We start from the raw sequence: 20,422 nt of genomic DNA on the forward strand, positions 1-20,422 counted from the left end.
AAAAGATTATGTATTTTTTTTAGGAGATAATTCTAGAGAGCGGAAGGAATAACTTCCCTTGACAAGGTAACCAGATGGCTTCTGAGAAGAGTTGGCTGGTGCTTACACCATAACTCTGCTCTGTCTTCCCCAAGATGCCTCAATACCATTGTTGAACACAATAATGTGAGAAGCAGAAGAAAAAAGGAGGGAATCAGACAATGGATACAGCTTCAAAGTTTAAAACATTCTTATAATCTCATGAAAATAAAAAAAGTATTTGAAATAAGTTGAAGGATCTAATAATTGTAAAGGCTGTCATTTTTCATGTTATACCATGTGGAGGGATTGACTTTATTGAAAAAAATTAGCAAGTGTATGACAAACATACAGTGGATTTCCATGGTCTACTTATATTTGCTATAAGTACTCATACCATTACTTATCCCCAGTTTAAACTATTTTCTTCTATTTTCCTTTCTTCATTTTCTTTTTCAGCCAGGTAAGCATAGTTGCATGCCCCAAAGTTGACGGACTGATGGTGCAATTTAACTGTATATCTCACACTTACATTTTAATTGGGAAAAAAATAACTTTCACGTCAAAGACTAAAAACCTAAGTGCAGAACTTCAGGCAACAGACAGTTGATAGAAGACATGATTTTTCAGATCTTTCCTGGCACTCCTAAATTCCAGGTTTACAAACTGTCATTGAGCTTGCCTGTCACAGACTTACTGCTTTTGAGATACAAGCTTCTTTGCAGACTAGGCCAACTTTGGAGGACACTTACATCAACCTTACCCTGATTTGGGGAAAATCCTTATTCCTTTCCTTTTATTCTCATCTTCTCTGTGTTCAAAACCCAGGATTTTTAGAAACAACATTATAGTCCACTCAACTGTTCATTTATTTACAAACATCTTATGAATTCCCACAATTTTTTTTTTTAAGCAATGTGCTGAGTGCTGGTAAAACAAAAATAAACAAAGTGCTGTCCCTTTCCCCAGTCGCTGGAGAAGACGGTGCAATGATGTGCTATTAGTGTTAAGACAGAAGTCTGTGAGGGTTACGCTTGGGGGTCACAAGTGAGTGGTAAATTCTATCTCCAGTAATATCAAGATGTGCCCACATATCTACCGTAGCTTAATTTTTAAAAGTCTTATATTTGTACATTAGAAAATAGCATTAGAAAAATCAGTACTACAACCATATTTGGCCAGAAATCACATAATGCCTAACAAGTTCTGATTTTTATTACAAGTATTTATTATTGTTGCCCTACCATTACATTTGGCACATCTATGGGGTATTTTTATTTCCAAAATGTTTCACTAATCTGTAACTTATTTTTACTGACAGCTTTTTTGTTGAAAAGATTTTCCTACAGCAAGGTACAAAAAGGCATTCTGGTGAGTGAAAACATTTTAAATTACACTATTTACCAAAAAGACTATCTTTATGCATTACTGTTCTATTGAAATTTTTCTTTTCAGTCAAATTCCTTTCATTTCTACATAATGCATGTCAATAACAGCTACCATGGAAAAATAACCACAAGCAAAAATTGTTTTCCTACCTGTCTTCATTTTTTTGCCACTCCTCATCTTTATTTCCATTTCTATTTGTGAAAGTTTGAGTCCCTCCTTCTTGATGCCCTTAAATCCATAATTACTTTTTATGACAATTCTTTTGACACCCACATTATAAATTATTCATTATTTTGAATGACGTCTTCATTTCAAATGCACTCTTGTACTCCTACTTTTTCTTCTGTATTTTTCTCCTATATTATTTTTATGCCTTTAAATAATCTTGCTTTGAGACTTCTGGTATCTTTCTGTCTTTTTCTCTGAGAGATGCCCCTAGAATGCTGTTCCTACAGGGAATTTAAAAATCAAGTGATTCTGGTATTTCTTTTAGTTCACTTGTACTTCATTCCTGCTTTCTTCCTTTGCTCTTCCGGTTCCTTATATTTAGAGTGCTCTCTTTCTGCCCAGTCTAGCCTGTCCTTTGGGCACTTCCTTCAAAACCTGGTACAATATTAACTTCCTTCAGACAATTATCCTGGACTAAACGACTCCACTTTACAGTTTCTCTTGACCTCAGGGAATGTCTGTATAAACTATACATTTTATATATTTCTATACTTGTTTGTTTTTGTAATTTCATTCAGTTATTTAGCTATATATTTTGTAATATTTTATTATTTATATAATTACTACATACCCTAAGTCCTGACTTTTTTCCTTCTTACTAGTTTTAATTATAACCATAATTTTGTAATATAAACATGCAATTGGCTGCTTAATATCTGTCTCTCCTGCTAGAATACAAGCTCTTTTGGCTAATCATTTATTGTTGTATCCCCCAAGCCTAAAAACAAAAATACACAGTAATTGCTCAATTAATATTACGGTATCTTTGAAGTATCATTCAAATATTAGTGAAATGAAAGTTCTCACAAATGCTCGCTAATTTTCTTTTTTAAACACCATTTTGGCTGGAATTCTTCACACTTTTTCCTAACAGGTGGGATGTATTTTGCTGTAAGATACAGAAAACCTTACCAATACAGACTTAAATCGAAAGACACCAGCTGTTCACTTAGCCATAATCCAAAGGTGGGCAGTTCTTTTTTTTTTTTTGAGACGGAGTTTTGCTCTTGTTACCCAGGCTGGAGTGCAATGGCGCGATCTCGGCTCACCGCAACCTCCGCCTCCTGGGTTCAGGCAATTCTCCTGCCTCAGCCTCCTGAGTAGCCGGGATTACAGGCACGCGCCACCGTGCCCAGCTAATTTTTTGTAATTCTTAGTAGAGACGGGGTTTCACCATGTTGACCAGGATGGTCTCGATCTGTTGACCTCGTGATCCACCCGCCTCGGCCTCCCAAAGTGCTGGGATTACAGGCTTGAGACACCGCGCCCGGCCAGGTGGGCAGTTCTAAAGTTAGCTTGATTGTTCAGTGTGGTCATGCAGGACCTAGGTTCTTCCCATCCTCCTCCTTAGCCATCCGAGGTTGCTGGCTTTGTACGGTATTGCATCATAATGCCATAATGCATCATAGCCCCAAAATGGTGGCCACATTCTTGTAATTCCATGTGTAAAGCAGGAGGCAAGGAGAGTGACATCAAAAAATGGGGATATTTCCTTACTCGTCATTATCCTAGAAATCCCTCCAGCCCCAGCAGCCTTCTCCCCATTGCGATGACAAGAACTGAGTCACGTGCCTACTTCTGGACTAACCGTGGGCAGAGGGAAAGCAATGCTATTAATGTCCAATCCTGATTCATCCCAGTTTCTTTGGCAAAAATAAAGGGAAACTGCTGGGTACGCAAGCAACACTGTGCCTGCTCTTCTGCTTTGTTAAATGAACCATACTGAAGCTTGGTTTTCCGCAGAATCCTCCAGCTCTTAAGATTCTTCAGGCTTTTTCTTTTCTGTGCCTACATTTTAATCATTACGTCTTTTCTTTCATATTTTTTCCTGATTAAAATGGCCTTTTGAAACATCTACTCTCACCACCCATAGGTGTCTTTTATTGAGTTGTTTCCATACTCAGTTTCTGCATTCTTATTATTTTTCTTTTCAAAAGCACTGAGACATAGCACATTTTCAAAGGAAGAACAAAGTTTATTTTGCCCCTTTTTTTTCCATTCCACATATATACTTTAGATTCTCAACTGTATTAGGAGCCTCAGAAGTCAAGAAACCAACGTCTGCTCTCCTTACAATTGCCAGCAGCATTTCACAGGTGCTAAATGTACTTGATGTGCCCTTCACCTTTATGGTTATTAACCAGAGACAGACAGACTTTAATAGGAAGCAATAGGAATCAGGATTTTAGTCAAAAAGTGCCCGTCGCATTACAAACATCCGCTATTAATTTTTTTCTATTAAATTATCTGCACATTTGCTTTGTGCCGGTGTCAGGAAGTCCCAGAACACAATGTATTTCCCACTTCATACCACCTTTTCCAACATCTTTCACAGAAAGAAAGGACAGACTTGGGTTTCCATGGTAACACAAGTGTGATAATTGAAGGTATCTGGCTATAGGTGAGATAACTCCCTTTCAGATTCAGTGGAAAAGGAGAAATGAAGATTTTCTTTCTTTTTATTCTGGCAATGCACTTTGGAAACTAAAGGGATCCCACAGTGACAGTTAGCGTCAAGTTTTCACTATCTTGCAGATTTACAGCTCTTGGGAATAATTCAAATTTCTTTTATACCATTTTTATCTTTTATTTCCAACAAACAAATGAACGAAGATATAAGTTATTTCTATAAGCATCTCAGAATAGAGTTAATGCTGGCATAGGAATGAACATGACTAAGAGATTAGAAAATAGACATTCATCTCCCACCCAAGTCCTCTAAATTCTCTACACGTCCTTATATCCTTTTTATGGCAGGTAATCTTTCACTCAACATTTCACATACGACCACAAATCAGGTATGTACCATCACTTAAGCCAGAATAGGTGAGAAAATATGCTCCGATCTGTCATGTTTCTTTTGCCTCATGGTGGTTAAAAATCAACCTTTATGGTACTGAGCATGAAATCTGAGGCCTGTCAATATATGGCCTGTAAATAAATGAGCTGTAACATCCCATGGGCTGCAATCTCTATACTCCTTCTTATCAAAAACATCAGCATTGATGAGCGGTCAGGGGAAATAGCCTGAGAAATGTCACAAAGGTGTCCTACTCTCTATTATGCTAAGTAGAGTGACCAGGGAGCCCACTCACTATTTTTGTGACAGCTTCAATTCAAAGCTTCTCAACATCTGGGGACCTAGGAGTCATGAAAACAGTTGCTTAAGGTGACCTTCTGCACTCACAATCCCAATGCAAATTTCTCAAAAACATAAATCACTGGACCTATATTCCTTGCAAAGTAAATGGACTTGGAGCTCCTCTGTAATTCAAGGTACTAGATGGGCTGTCCTGATCTAGAGAAAAAGCTTCATGCTTCCTCGTTCTGTTTAACCCCTGACAAACCTAGGAACTTCTTATCACCAAGATGCACAATTAGAATCTTCAAAGAGACAATCTGTCTTTCCTTGGAAAAGAAGTATAGCTGCTACTAAGCTAAAGTAACTATAAATAAGCATACCATTTTTACACAAAATATGAGACTTCTGGAAAGCTAGGTGAAGACCATACTTACCTACATCTTCTTGAAACATCCCTGCTAAAGTAGCTCAGATATGAAGCATCCATGTGAGCTCTCTCAAACTGAATTCACCATTTCAAATTACTAGCCTAGGATGAAATAGTAGATCCTCTTCGGTTTCAATTCCCTTAAAACAGTCGTGATTCTTAGTTCTTTCTATTAACACAATACAGTCACTGCTGATTCTGGTGGCTCAGATAGTACCATTCCTATTTTAATGATATGTAATCAAGAAATGCTGAGTTTTATTTTACTACATACACGTTTAAATTGAGAACATTTGCCCTCAATAATTTTAAATGAAAACTTGGTGCGTGTTTATTATAGCAAGGTAATGCAAATTTAAGTTATCCATTCTAATATAGCGAATCTATAGGGAAACAGGAGACTGCTAAATTTGAGTAATCTTTGTACTAGTTTGACTATCGACAGAAAAGACAGTGAAAGACTACCTGGCTTTTAATTCGGACCAAAATCCCCTTGGCATGATGACCTTGTGGGAAAGAGGAACAGGGTAGAGGTATGCCAGGCTCTAATAATAGAACTACAGAAATGTATTAGTCGCAGGAAAAGTGCGACAGTAACAAACAGGTGAGATTAGTTCGAGAAGGACATCGTATAAAGAAAGTAAACCGAATAACCAGTTACTGCAAAAAAATAATGCAGGAATGCTTGAGGATGTAATGTCTCCTAAATTTGACGTTATGAGTGGGAGGGGGTGTGTAACTAAGATGCAATGCTAGCGACAGAACGCTAAGTTTTAAAACTTAATAGTTAAAGAAAAAAATGTTTTGGAAGGCACGCCTGGAAGACTCAGGCAACTGCTGCACGATGTCTCCTTAAAGACCGGGAACATTTCTCACCCAGAAGACAAAAGTCCCTGTGTTCTCGATTCAGCCCACATCCCTCAGCACCATTTCCATGCCCATCTTTTAGGCAGAATGCCACAGAGACGACGTTAAAAGTGGAATTCATCACTCTGGCTTGCAACGCATCTTGTTCTTTTGCCAGAACAGGGCACAGCAACTGGCTCCTCAATCTCTGCCCCTCCCAAACCCCAGCAGCAGGCCGGGTCTCCATCCCGCCGGCCTCGGTGGCAAGGGGCTCGCGAGCTCTGGTTGGCTAGGCCGAAGTTCCGTCATTCGCCAGCTCGCCTACGATTGGTTGGCAGAGAGTGCGCCAAACGCCCCGCCTGGCGAGGCACTGGGAGGTGGGCTTGCTGGTCCGGCGACTCGCGTTTTTCCCGATTGGTTGAAGGAGGGGAGTCACGTGGTATGAGGCGGCTCTCTTATTGGTCATGAGTGCTATCATAGGGGGCAGAGACGTGATGTGGTTGGCTAGAAGGAATCCCAGCTTCCCACTAAATGCCCTCAGCTGGCTGTTGCTATGAGGTGTCCCTGGACCTTCCGGCTGCCGTTCGGGGTTCCGCTCTCCGGGTTTTTAATTCACCAGTGGCTGACAGGGCGTGGGAAGAGCTCGACTTCAGTCCGGCACTGAAAGGGGCGGGGCTAGAAGAGATGTGGGCGGGACCCGGCATACGTGGCGTTTGGCCGCTTCTGACTCGCCCTTAGGGCGTACTATTGGATGGGGCTGTCACCCTCCCATCAGTGTCCTAACGTCCCAGGACAAAGCTTCATTTTGTTGCGTTTACACAACCTCAGGCAGAAGCCTAGAGGTGCCCTCAAGGCTTCACTCGATAAAACCAAAGCTCTAGGAGTGCTTAAGAGACAGGGTGGCGTCGAGCAAAGGCTCTCCCCCTCACTCCCCGCCTCAGGGTAGAGCTTGACGGTGGCTCTACCCCCTTGACCACCTCATCTCTGCCGAATTCTGAGAGTGGAAGTCTCAGGTTGACGCCGCTCCCGGCTCGGGCGGGAACTGCGCATGCTCGGCACATAAACCCTGGGATCCGACCGGGCGCACAGAACACGGCGCTGATGGGAGGCCTCCGTGCTTGTTTATATCCGCGCGGGCAGAAGCTTCCGCGCCGCGCAGAGCCTCCCGGGAGCCCTCGCGGCCGGTCGCCTAGGCAACGGAGGCGGGGGCGGGGCTGCGCCGCGGGCCCCGCCCCGAGCCGACGGGCCCCGCCCCTGGCCGCGTTGCGGCTGGGGCTCGGGTGCGCGCTCCAGTGCTGGGGGTAGCGGCGGCGGCGGCGGGCGGGGATCTGGGCGTGGAGGCACGAGGGGCGGGGCGGGCGGCACTGCGGGCCCGTGGTTCGGGCGGCTCCGGCGGCTCCCGCGGCTCTCGCTACTGCTCTCCGCTCGCCCTCTGTCCCAGCTGGCACCCACGGGGCCGCATCGTCGCCCGGCTCGGCCCATGCCCAGGGCCGCTGCTCCCTCAGCTGCCGCCACCGCCGCCGGCGCCCGAGGGGCCGCCGCGGCCGTGAGGTGGGGGCGGCCGCGGGAGGCGGCGGGGCGGGCCGCCGGGGCCGGGGCCGGGGGCGCAGCGCGGCCGGCGTAGGTCTATGTCGCGGGCGGTGGCGGCGGCGGCGGCCGCAGAGGGACGATGCGCGAGTACAAAGTGGTGGTGCTGGGCTCGGGCGGGGTAGGCAAATCCGCCCTGACCGTGCAGTTCGTGACCGGCACCTTCATCGAGAAATACGACCCCACCATCGAGGACTTCTACCGCAAGGAGATCGAGGTGGACTCGTCGCCGTCGGTACTGGAGATCCTGGACACGGCGGGCACCGAGCAGTTCGCGTCCATGCGGGACCTGTACATCAAGAACGGCCAGGGCTTCATCCTCGTCTACAGCCTCGTCAACCAGCAGAGCTTCCAGGACATCAAGCCCATGCGGGACCAGATCATCCGCGTAAAGCGGTGAGTGAGGGCGCAAGGGAGCTTGGCGGCTGCACCCGGGAGTCACCGTCCCGGGGCCAGAACTCCCCGCGCCGGGCCCTGGGGAGGGGGCTGTCTGGCCGGTGGCTCCGAGCTGGAGGCTTTACTATTGTCATTCTGCTCCTCCTCCTCAATCTGAAATTTGAGTGCTTTGTTTCAAAACTAAAATTTGGCATCCTGTTAGCCCACAGAACAGCTCTTTGTCTCTTGGACATTGTTAGCAGCGCTTGTACAGAGCCCCCAAGGAAACAAAGTTTAAAACTTGCAAAGGGAAAGGGGTGGATAGATTTGTGTTGGGAAGAGAGGAGCTGTGCAGTTAGTTTATAGGCGAGATATTTGCAGATTGAACAACAACAAAAAATCTGCCTTTGCAATGTTTGACAGCAAAAATTGCTCACACACCTATACAGTAATGTCAAGTACAGAGGAAAGAGACCTTTCTCATCTCGTTAAAGGTTTATGGTTCCAAGGCATTTTACAAAAATGAAGTGTCTAATTTAGTGCAAAACTTTAAAGACAGATTATCAAATTATTTGAAGACATCACAAGCTAAGTGGGTTTCGAGAATATTAACACAAAGGGGTACAAGTATGCCATTCACAGGAAAAGAATGCATCTTAACTTGTTTTTTGTTTGCTTGTTTGTTTTAATATAGTCCTTAATCCCTTCGAAAAGGAAACAAAACAAAACACTTCCTGAAAACAGAACATGCTTCAAAAGTGTGACTCAAGTATTAGCTAATTTAAAGTTCATGTTAATAAGCTTTTATATATATATAAATTCTTTTCTGAAGTATACATTTTGGAAATATAGGTAGCTTAAACGATTTAAAATATTTTCTCTTAAATTCACTTAGTATATTTTTCTGTGTAATTTCAAGCATTATAAATGTGAAAATATCTTAGTTAAAAGTTCTGGCAAATTTTTCTTATTATTATTTAATTACACATTACTGTTTTATCTAGTTCTTATTAGTTAATGCCTGCCGATAATTTTGGTGTCCTTTTTTCCTGCCTTATTCTACCTGGACCCTAAATCTGAAGACCTTTTCTGAAAGATGGTTGTAAGTGCTCTGTAAACACAATGACATTGTAAGTCAGTTTGAGTCCACTCATTTTGAAAGAGCAAGGATCAAATTATGTGTACCCAGGGGATGCTCAAAAATTCATTACAAGTAGTGAGTTTATAATGCAACATAGGAGATCAAAGAGAAGGCCCTCTCTCCATTGCTCCACTCCCCTTAACTAATTGAGTATGCACTTTAATAGATGAACTAAAACCTTGCATGTTGTTCATCCTTGTGTTAAATTACAATCTAGAATAAAACAGGTATTTTCGTGGTCTCTGCTGCTAAGATTTGTGAATTTGATAGCTTTTTACTTCTCCAGTCTCATTTTCGTATAGTTAAATGTTTATAGTTAAGAGATGAACAATTCCAATGTTAAACTTAGAATGAGGATGGCATTTAACGGGCTACATTTAAGTGACTTAAGTCTTTACTTATTACCTCTTCCCCCAGTACCACTCAGTTGAAAAGAAGCAAACCAGACAAACTGCAGGATAGTCTGATACGTTGCCACATGTCAGTGTTAGGCCAAATACATACATTAAAAGATAATCTTAAGTAAATGCTCCAACTCCCTCACCCTTCACATTTAGATATATAGGCATAAAGATATGAAGATGTGTATATACACTGATAAAGCCACATACCCATGGCTAACTTCTTGACAAAAGACTAGGGAACAAATATGGCAAAACATTGATGGATAATATGGTCCACATAATTTTATAGTTTCTTATAATTTAGTGCATATTACTTTTCTCAGTTATAGGTTAGTCTAAACTCAGTATATTGGAACAATTTATTTATTTTCACTGTGACCCAGAGGAAAAAAAATAGAGTAAAATTCTGCATGCCCAGATACCGTTTTGCTCAACAGTCTCCATTCTTGATATAAAAACATCATTGATCAGCTGAAGTAGAGTGCATATATTCTTTTCACCAGAATTTGACCATTGTATACGTAAGGCCCTCTTGGGCCCTCACTTGTGTGTCTTTGTAATATAATAGTAGTTAGGTACTACTACTCCTCATCCTATCCCCAGCATCTGGCTTCCCATCATTGATGGAGAGGACATTTAAACCAAGATTTGTGTGAATGATGGTAGTCTCTTCTTTACCAGTCTTTCAACTTGATATCTACTGGCAAATTCAGTATTCAGCTTTAGGTCTAGATCAGCACTTTTCAATAGAGATGTAATGCGTGCCGCATATGCAATTTTAATATTTCTAGTAGCTGATTTAAAAAAAAATAACATAAACGTGGAACTTTAATAATGTATGTTATTTAACCCACTGCATTTAAAATAGAATCATTTTGACATGTCAGTATTCAAAAACTGTTAATGAGATATTCTACTTTTTTATACTGTGTCTTTGAAGTTTGGTATGTATTTGACATAGTACATCTCAATTCAAACAAGTCACATTTCAAGTGCTCTGTAGCCACATATGACCATATAGCCGCTCAGGCTACCATATTGGACAACACGGGTCCAAGGTGTATATGATTTGGGGAAATGCTTAAGCTCATTTCTCTAAGCTTCAGTTTCCTTATCTATGAAATAGAGAATAGCATGCACCCCAGAGTCATTGTTAGAATTAAATGAGATAATATATTTAAAGATTTCCAAAACAATACCTAGTACACAGAAATTGCTCAAAAAATTCTAGCTGTCATTCTTTAATAATGTTGTCATTTATCTTCCTTAAATTTTACCCTTGATATCAATGTAATTTTAGAAGAAATAAATTTGTAATTGCATTTTGGAATTAATTACTTAGCATAGACAAGGTGAGGCTAAAAAGCAATGAGGTTAAAATAATCCTTGGAAGAACGGTGTTGGTATTCTCTTGAAATATTTTCCCTATGAAGGATCTTACGGAAAAGGGCATGAGAATGAACATTTAATTTCAGGTACGGTATAGCACTAATGCATAGCCAAACAACGAATGGAGCTTTTCATTGGATGGCTATTACTTGGAATGTTTCACTCTTAAGTAATAGAAAACTGACCCATACTCCCTTAAGTGTCTATAAGTGTACATTCCAGAAATCTTCACCATCACCTTCCACAGCCCAGCTTGCTTTCACCCGTCCCTACCTGTGCAGGCTCACCTCTTGCAACCTTCCTTTTACTCTACACCCAGACCTTAATTCTTGAAAGTATCTTTCTCTGGGCTCTCCTTTGGCCTGTAGAAATCTACCTTTTTGCAGAGTTAATTCCTACCCAGTCTTTCACCCTCATCCCTGCTTAACCCATTTATGCTGGATGTTGCAAACTTTTTGTGTGAAAAATCAGACCTTGGCAATGACCTTGAGCAGGATATAAATAACTCCCACAAGCTTAGTGTTCCAATAATGGAACACTAGGCATAGATGGGTTAAAAGATTTTTTTCCCACTGAGGGAAGCCTTCTGTGTCCTCTCAAGCCAAAGTAACCCCCTTCCTGTCTTCCCTTACTAGACTAACTTTATGCCTCACCTCTTCCCTCAATCACATCCTGTCCTTTTCTTTTTCTTTGAAGCACTCATCTACATTTAATTATTTGTGTGATCATTTATGGGTAGCCAGTCTTTCTCACAAAACTCTAAGCCCACGTAGCTAGCACAGCTCCTAGCACATAGGAAACGAAACAAAAATGTTGGAGAAAATGAATGTTCAGAAAGAAAAGTATTTGTATTGTCCTTTGGTCTCAGTTTTCCTAAACATTTTGATTTCATACATGGAGATGATTTTTTAAAGTTTATTTTGCAGCAGATGGAGATGATCTTCCTTCAGTTCGAACTTTCTGTGAGAATACTTCTAGTTGGGGCAGTGTTTAATAGGAACCTCAAAGAATAAGAAGCATGATATATTCCAGATGGAGGAGATGGCACAGGAAATGCATAGAATATGTTTTTTGGATGGTTAAATAGAGCAGATTGGCAAAATATGGAATTTATATAGAAGTGTGAGGGGAGGTAAGGCGAAGATTTTTAAAGCTAAATTACTGAAAGTTAAAGACTTTGGACTTGATCCTGTAGTCAAGGACCATAATCACAATTGTCATAGGTGGCTTAGTGGTAATAGACTACTCTGTTTTATAACAGGAGGAATCGTCAGAAATGTTGTGAAAATCCAGTTTTTATATGAAGTGTGAAGATCCTGAATTAGCATGGTGTCTGTAGTAATGGAAAGGAAAGAAGGGATGCAAGGAATGTTGTAAAGAATGAATTAATCAAACTCAGTGGTAGAAAAAGTGGAAAAGGTCAAAAGTAACCTTGACATTTTGAAATGAATGAATAGGATTATGGAGGAATAGCTGGGGGAGATGTATTTGAGTTTTGGAGATGGTAATTATCCAGATAGCCAGCCTAATAAGTAATTAGAACATTTGAATAAAGCCTGAAAGGTCAGGTTATGTATGACTGTGAAGACTCAGGCTCATCTGCACAGTTCAGATTGGGAGTGTAGATGAAACCTACTGGGTAGAGTATAGAGACAGAAATGAATGGATATGGCTAAGAATAGAAATGAGAAAATGAATGAATATAGCCAAGAATAGAACTTGAGAGTTGTAAGATACACAGTGCAGACTTCCTATATTGCAGTAGGTGAGAAGGCGTGGGATGTTTTAAGATTAGGAAAAAGATGGTTGACTTACACTCCCCAAGGTGAGTAAGTTGTTATTTTCTAAAGATTATTAATCTTTATATATCATTTTAGTGGTCACTTTCAAATGAGCTGGCTGATTGTTTAAACTATTCCGCTTACCATAAGTAGCTATTAAAGCCTACTCTAAAATAGAAGTATATTGCCAGTTGTTACACATAAGATGTTTGGCCCAGGACAGTTTGGTGCTGGAGAGCTGAAATGAGATTATACATCAAAAGATGTTTGTCCCAAGTAAGTGAAACTTCTGGAGCTCTGCTGCCGTTTTTTCCTCCACAAATACCTGCTTCCCCAGTACCAAAACTTAATTCAAAGCTGGACCTCCCAGGTACAGACCTAATGGATCACTTTGTTTTATTTTGTTTTAATACTGGTGAATTAGAAGGAAAAATTTTTAATAATTAATAAGTATATATTATGAAGAATTAATGACTAAATCCTCAAAGTCAGACATAAATCCAAACAAAGAATTTGGGTATGAAGATAAGGACTGATGGTGAAACCTGTATCTATTTAAATACAAAAGTAATATTAAAGAACTGTGAGAACTATGGCTGTCAAACAGAATATTAGTGTTACAAACACTGACAATATGAAACAAACAGTGTAACTAGTAAGTCAGGATTAGAGGAGGAAAATAGTTATGAGTGCCCACTTCATCTTTCATGAGAGGGATTTAGATGGTCAAAAAACTGAAATTTATTTTGAAAATGACCTGAAGAACTCAATGTTTTTCATGATATTTTTTCTTTAAAAAAAAAAAAACCACTTTATTGAGGTATGATTGACATACAGAAAGACAGACATATTTAATGTATACAACTCAGTGAATTTAGAGATAAGCATACACCTGTGAAACCACCATAATCAATGCTGTAATCCTATCCATCACCTCCAGAAGTTTCTTCCTGCTCTATCCATTCACTCATTCATTCATTCATTTTTTGTAATAAGAACACTTATTGTAAGTTCTGTCTTCTTAGCAAATATTTAAATATACAGTCTGGTATTGTTAACTAAAAGTACTATTGCTGTACAGATCTCTGGGACTTACTCATCTTGCATAACTGAAACTTCATACAGTGAATCACTTTTTATGGCCCAAAAGTTTTTCCTGAAAAGGAAACTTTTGTTTTGGCTGCATTGTAAAATTACAGGTTACAGTATATAGTTTTCTTTTTGCCACCCCAGGACTGTAATTTCTAAAGCTCAGTTTGGAGTTGGAGATGATATCTTTTCCGTTCTAATATTCTGTGGGAACACTTTTGTCTGGCTGGGGTGATGAGGAAAGGGGTGAAGTTTATTATGAACCTTAAAGAATCAGCAGCCTGTGACTCATTTTATGATAATGGTATCAAATCTACAATAAGAGGAATAATTATACTAATACTTATTTTTAATGGAGAGAGGGCCAAAATAATTTGAATAATTATTGAGCTTTAAGGAAGAGGTAGAGAAACTAAGAAAAATGCCTCTGGATTTCACAACCAACAGGAAGAGCCAACAAAGTTGGAATCTTTTTATTTGCTAAAGTTGCAGTAGCAGTACACATGAGGGATTTAATTTCTGTATGTGAACTTCTGGAAATTACATATGGCATAATAAGGTGCATATATTATGCATGTATATGTACATATTTTTAAGCAAGGATCTTTACATAAAACTAAGTACACTGTACTTTAGGGATATTTTTTCTTTTCAGTTCTGTCTTAGTCATTGTCTTTAGAATCTTAGCCCCTAGGGAAGGATGTATGCCTTACTTTAAGGTTTCTTTGCTTCTGTTTTGACTTTTCCCTGTTTTCTATTTCTCTACATTTATTCCTACCAGCTGTTTTCTTACGTATTTTTTCAGGCCTATGGTGTAAAAAGAGTTTTAAATAATCCAAAGTTTTTTGTAGTAATGAGTGTGAATATGAGTAGACTTTCAAACTAGGTAAAACTATGGAGACTGAATAGTTACAGAAGGAAATGTATAGACACAGTGTTTATGTAGGACATTTATCTTGAAATTTTAACGGTGTGTGGAAATATGCTATATGTTATATATTGCCATTTCATTTGTTACTTTGACAGTTGTGGTTCATTTCATTAAAAATTATTCTCAGTCTGACAGAGAATAATATCAATAATGGCAATGCTGTAATTGTAGAATCTGCATTTCAGTTAAGTATGTTAAGTAAAGCATAAATATATTATTAGTAAAGTTTAAAGTAATCAAAATAGCCAAAAAACAATATTTCAAGATTCTAAGATTTTGTCATGGTATGTAATAAATACTAAGTAGATTTAGCTTTATACTTTTAAATGATTGAAACCTCTTTGGAAATATTGGACCTTTCATTATTTTTTTTTCCCCTTGTAAGAAAACTTCAGTAAAATCAAACACCTATGTTAGCCTCATTTTTAATAAATATCCATTAAATTGAGGGTCATTGCTATGAAATATGTTTTTTTAAGCATGTGAATCTGAATAAGGTTATTGGGTATCTGAATCATATGTCAACAGTGCTGAATATTGAAGTTATGGTTTGGGAGCCCTAATAACTAGTCAACATTGGGTGTCTTTAGAAGTTTAATGCATTTAGTTACTTAAAGTTGGAAATGTACTTCTAATCACACCTTGCCGAAAAGTATCTCAATAAGCTATTTAAGATAGATTATGGCTAGTAAACTACACTTTTTTTTTTTTTTTGAGACGGAGTTTCGCTCTTGTTACCCAGGCTGGAGTGCAATGGCGCAATCTCGGCTCACCACAACCTCCGCCTCCTGGGTTCAGGCAATTCTCCTGCCTCAGCCTCCTGAGTAGCTGGGATTACAGGCACGCGCCACCATGCCCAGCTAATTTTTTGTATTTTTTTAGTAGAGACGGGGTTTCACCATGTTGAGTAAACTGCACTTTTAAATGATAAATTCTTAACCGTAATGCTAAAATGTTTTCACTGGCATACATGGATAGGTGGGGATTTGTTTTTTGTTTTTTATTTCTGTAATATGTTTAAGATTTTAAAACATACCAAAATTGGAATTTAGGGAAAAATAAGGTGACTTATAATTTTTATTTTTTAATTGTCATTATCTGTCAAAAAGCCAAATATTGGAAAAAGTTAACAACTATCTCTCTGTCTGTTTCTGTAGATCCACTCAGCAGGGATTGCACATTTTCTTAACCAGGCCCTCAGTAAGAAATACATTTTTTATTGTGACTTAGTGCACACATAGGAATAAATACATCTAGCTGAAATCAACATTTCATGAAACAGTAAACTTACTATGTTGCTTGTATTACATTCTCTATTCTTTTCTATTTTATTTCATTGTTTTTAAGTGCTCTTCATGATCCACCAAATTGATTTTATCACACATAGTTTAGAAACTGCTATCCTAGGACATTTTACTCTAAGAAAACTAAATGGAACTATCTGTTTAATATTTTCATCTTCTCTCTCCTGCTTTTCTGATTTCCAACAATGCTATGTAAGCTTATGAAAATGAAATACTTCCCAATGTGAGTTAGTAAGTCCTACCTGTATTACAAAGAAAGATAGCATTTAGTCACTGAACAAAAAGATATAGCATATCTTTTGAGAAAGCATTTATCTCTGTTGTGCATATCAGAAATGTGAAGATGTATTTCTCATGTAAATTTTTTCATTCTAGTAACACAAGATAACTCTTGCCTTGTGAAAACTTAGAACAGAGAAAGGTAGGTTGTAGTAGTATTCAGACTTGAATACATGAGTGCAGGATGATCTATTTCTAGAACTGTTGCTGAGGAGGTTCAGAAAACTCAAAATAGAGGTCTTCTGCATCTGTCCAGGATAACACTGATTTAGCTTTCCCTGTAAGACAGTGAAATAGATGATGACCATAACTATAAATATCTTAAAATCACTTAGTAAAGTTACCCAAGAGAAACATTGCAAAATCAAACATTTAGGAGTGTTATTTCTCATGTGTTCCTGCCCCTTAAAAATTAATAATTCAAATGTGGAAATCCTACATTATATTAATAATTCAATGCATATTACTAAGTATCTTTACAGCTCTCTCTGTAAATGAAATCTTGGAGTATTTTTCTTCATATTTGGATGGAGAATTTTAAATTCATCTGTCTTTTTTTTTCTTAAGAGACAGAGTCTTGCTCTGTTGCCCAGGCTGGAGTGCAATGGTGCCATCATAGCTTACTGCAGCCTCTTAATTCCTGAGCTCAAATGACCCTTCTGCCTCAGCCACCTGAGAGTTAGGACTATAGGGCAGGCACCACCACACCCAAGTAATGTTTTTAAAAACTTTTCTAGAGATGGGATCTCACTGTTTTACTCAGGCTAGTCTCAAACTCCTGGCCTCAAGTGATCCAACTGCCTCAACCACCCAAAGCACTGGGATTACAGGCCTGAGCCACTGCCCCTGGTCCTAAATTCATTCATCTTTAGGCTTCCAGTGAACATTATAAATACTATATATATTATAATTCTCAAATATTTTATTGTATATACTCATCTTCTCATCTATGAAGACAGCGAATGTTAATCTCATTAATGCCAAGCTCCAGCACTTACTAGTTATATAATTAGGAGCAAGATGACATTCCTTGCATTTTAATTTCCTCATCTATAATATGGGTATTACGTAACTTATGATGTCATGAACATAAAGTGTTTCTTTACATAGCAAACCTAAAATATCAATGATATAGTGTCACCAACAATCACAGAAATTAGAATGAAACTCAAGCTTTTATCTATATATTTCCAGGTGATTTCATAGGAATTAGGCTCAATTGTCTTACTATATTCAAATGAATGATATACCTAGTATAGTATAACATTTGTTTTTCCCATTGCTTTCTCCTGTGTTTTGAGTGTTTTAACACTATGTTATAGAACGTACAGCATAGACCTTGAGTGCTTTGTGTCTTTGCCTTTCCCTAGAGATATAAACATGTTGGCTACAAATGGTGGCAATATAAATTTTTGTGACTTAGGAGGAATTGTGATGATTTTTAATACACGTATTTCAAATATTAAAACGTGATATCAAAAGCAGTCAGCATATAATATTAGTATTTGTTAACACTTCTCTTTTTAAAAAGTTAATGATAGTAGACCTCTTTATGAATACCAAATTTTACGCACGGAGTGAAGATAATTTTGATGAGCTTTATGGCTAGCTATATGTAGTAATGTGTTGGCAGAGCCTTTTAATAAATCAATTTGAGAAAAGTTTTTTCTTTGTATAAAAGTGATCATCATCAAGTAATATCATTTAAGCCACCTCATTTGCATAGCATTGCCTTGGGCATTATGCAGAATAACTTGTACAAGATACTATCTTTGTCCTTCTGGTGTGCCAAAATGTCCTATAAATGGGTATATATTTTGCAATATTGAGTCATAAAGAAATATATTTTTTAAGAAAATTTGATATTTTAAATTTTTATTTTTTATTTTTTTTAATTGCATTTTAGGTTTTGGGGTACATGTGAAGAACATACAAGATTGTTGCATAGGTACACACATGCAGTGTGATAAGAAAATTTGATTTTTAAGCTTCAAAATATTTTTCCACCAAAAGCATAGCTCTTATTAGGATACCTTTTCTAAGGAATTTTTTATTCATTTTAACTTATGGAAATTCAGATTTTTGTCTGTAAGACTAATGAAAACAATTATATATTTATATATAATCGCCTTTTTTGTATATGTCTTAGTCTGTTCAGGCTGCTGTAACAAAATTCCTAAGTCTGTGTAATTTATAAACCATAGAAATGTATTGCTGACAGTTCTAGGTGCTGGGAAATCCAAAGTCAGGACACCAGCAAAATTTGTGTCCACTTATACTCTACTACTTTCTTTTTCTATTTTGTGAACCAACAGTCTAAACAAAGTTTGGCAGTCAGTAATGTTGATTGGTAAAGTGAAGGACTGACTTCCTATTGTTAAGTAGCTAAATATGTATTAAAAATGGCAGCAGAGGCCGGGCGTGGTGGCTCACGTCTGTAATTCCAGCACTTTGGGAGGCCGAGGCTGATGGATCACGAGGTCAAGAGATCGAGACCATCCTGGTCAACATGGTGAAACCCCATCTCTACTAAAAATACAAAAACTTAGCTGGGCATGGTGACGCGCGCCTGTAATCCCAGCTACTCAGGAGGCTGAGGCAGGAGAATTGCCTGAACCCAGGAGGCGGAGGTTGCGGTGAGCCGAGATTGCGCCATTGCACTCCAGCCTGGGTAACAAGAGCGAAACTCCGTCTCAAAAAAAAAGAAAGATGGCAGCAGATTCTTTGACACAACTTCCATTGAGAAGTAGGATATTTCCTCTTTCTTTGAGTCTGTGCTGACCTGTTACTGCATTGATCAGTACAATATGGTGAAAGTAATACTAAGCCAATTTCGGGCCTAATCTCAGAGAAGACTAACAGCTTCCACCTTGGTTTCTTGAAGCCCTGAGCTACCACATAGGAAGTCCAGCTATGCTGCTGGAAAATTCACAGAGACGCCTGGAGGCTAGATTGAAAGGAGGAAGGAGCTCCCTTCCAGCCATTCCTCCCAACATGCCAGGTCTTTGACTCTCCAGCCCAGCCCTGCCCTCTATAACTAAAGACCTCTGAGTGACCCCAGTCAATATGATGTAGAGCAGAAGAACTGCCCAGCTGAGTTCTGCCCAAATTCTTGACCCACGGCATCATGCAATATAGTAAAATGGTTATTTTAAGCTCCTACGTTTTGGGATAGTTTTATGCAGCAGTAGTTATCTGGAACAATAACATATTTTTAGATAAACCTGTTATTTTAGAAATTATTTTGGTAAGAGTACTGCTGATCCTTTGGATTTCCTTGTGAAGATCTTAAAAAATATTTATTGAAGATGATTGAATAAATCTTAACTCTTAAAATGTGGCAAATTTATGGAGTACCTACCAACTGCCCTTGCAATTGATCTGCCTGATGTCATTTGGCCACTCCCACCTATGCATGATTAACTATACTTTGAAGATCACGTTTAATTTTATTAAGAATATAGGGTATTATGGCTTACTTTCAGCAGAAAATCCAGATGTATGTGTGTGCCGTTTGCAACTGTTTATATTTATAGTCTGTATTGCCTTCTCCCCCTTCACTCTACTCACAGGGTGTATTGTTTATAAAAGTAATAGATATATACCATCTAATTTCTGTTAACAAAGAGTCCATTATTTGATGATGCTCTGCTACAATTTTGATATCCGGTGCTGACACAGAAAATAGCTAGTAAATACTTGTTGAATGTATAAGATTCCTGCATTCTGTATTTTGACAGTTTCCCTCTAGCCCCCCGATCTCTGGAGACTCCTTGTGCATCAAATCAATTTAAGTCTTTCAGTGTCTAATGCAAGGCATGATAAAGAAAAATAATAAAGCATTTTAGATAGTGTACATCCAAAAATGCGTTTTTAGCCTTGTGGCCATGGACATGTTTGCATTGATTTCATGACATTTTTGTTACTCCAGACACATGAAAAAACTGTCAGATTTGAAACCCATCACTTCATTATCTCATTCTGCTTTGTCTGTAAGCGTCAGGAACTGATTCCAGCACCGGGGATGCAGCTGCACATAAAACATTCATGGCCTCTGCCTTCCTCAGGTCCCAGATGTAACTTCAAAGGTAGCGCAGCTGGCTTCAGGCAAAACAAGACTTTAGCTCACAACTCCTTATACTACTCAGAGTT

At 38.9% G+C, this 20,422-nt stretch overlaps 1 protein-coding gene and 1 long non-coding RNA gene across 9 annotated transcripts in view; one reads left to right on the forward strand and one right to left on the reverse strand.

Moving 5' to 3' along the window:
• Positions 1 to 6,266, reverse strand: part of LOC103791692 (uncharacterized) — a 39,458-nt gene extending 33,192 nt beyond the window's left edge. For 6 of the 8 annotated variants that reach the window (XR_013534477.1, XR_013534392.1, XR_013534433.1 and 3 more), the window contains exon 1: positions 1,557 to 6,266. This is a non-coding gene — a long non-coding RNA (uncharacterized LOC103791692). The remainder of the gene's footprint in view (positions 1 to 1,556) is intronic. The other 2 variants (XR_013534465.1, XR_013534455.1) reach the window with 2 other exon arrangements.
• Positions 6,267 to 7,281: 1,015 nt separating this feature from the next.
• The window catches only part of RAP2A (RAP2A, member of RAS oncogene family), a 34,331-nt gene continuing 21,190 nt past the window's right edge, over positions 7,282 to 20,422 (forward strand). The window contains exon 1 of the mRNA XM_002742491.6: positions 7,282 to 7,973. Coding sequence (XP_002742537.1) covers positions 7,660 to 7,973 — 314 coding nt within the window. The 5' untranslated portion in view covers positions 7,282 to 7,659. The remainder of the gene's footprint in view (positions 7,974 to 20,422) is intronic.

This window comes from Callithrix jacchus, chromosome 1 (assembly GCF_049354715.1).
Source record: "Callithrix jacchus isolate 240 chromosome 1, calJac240_pri, whole genome shotgun sequence".
Taxonomy (NCBI): domain Eukaryota; kingdom Metazoa; phylum Chordata; class Mammalia; order Primates; family Cebidae; genus Callithrix; species Callithrix jacchus.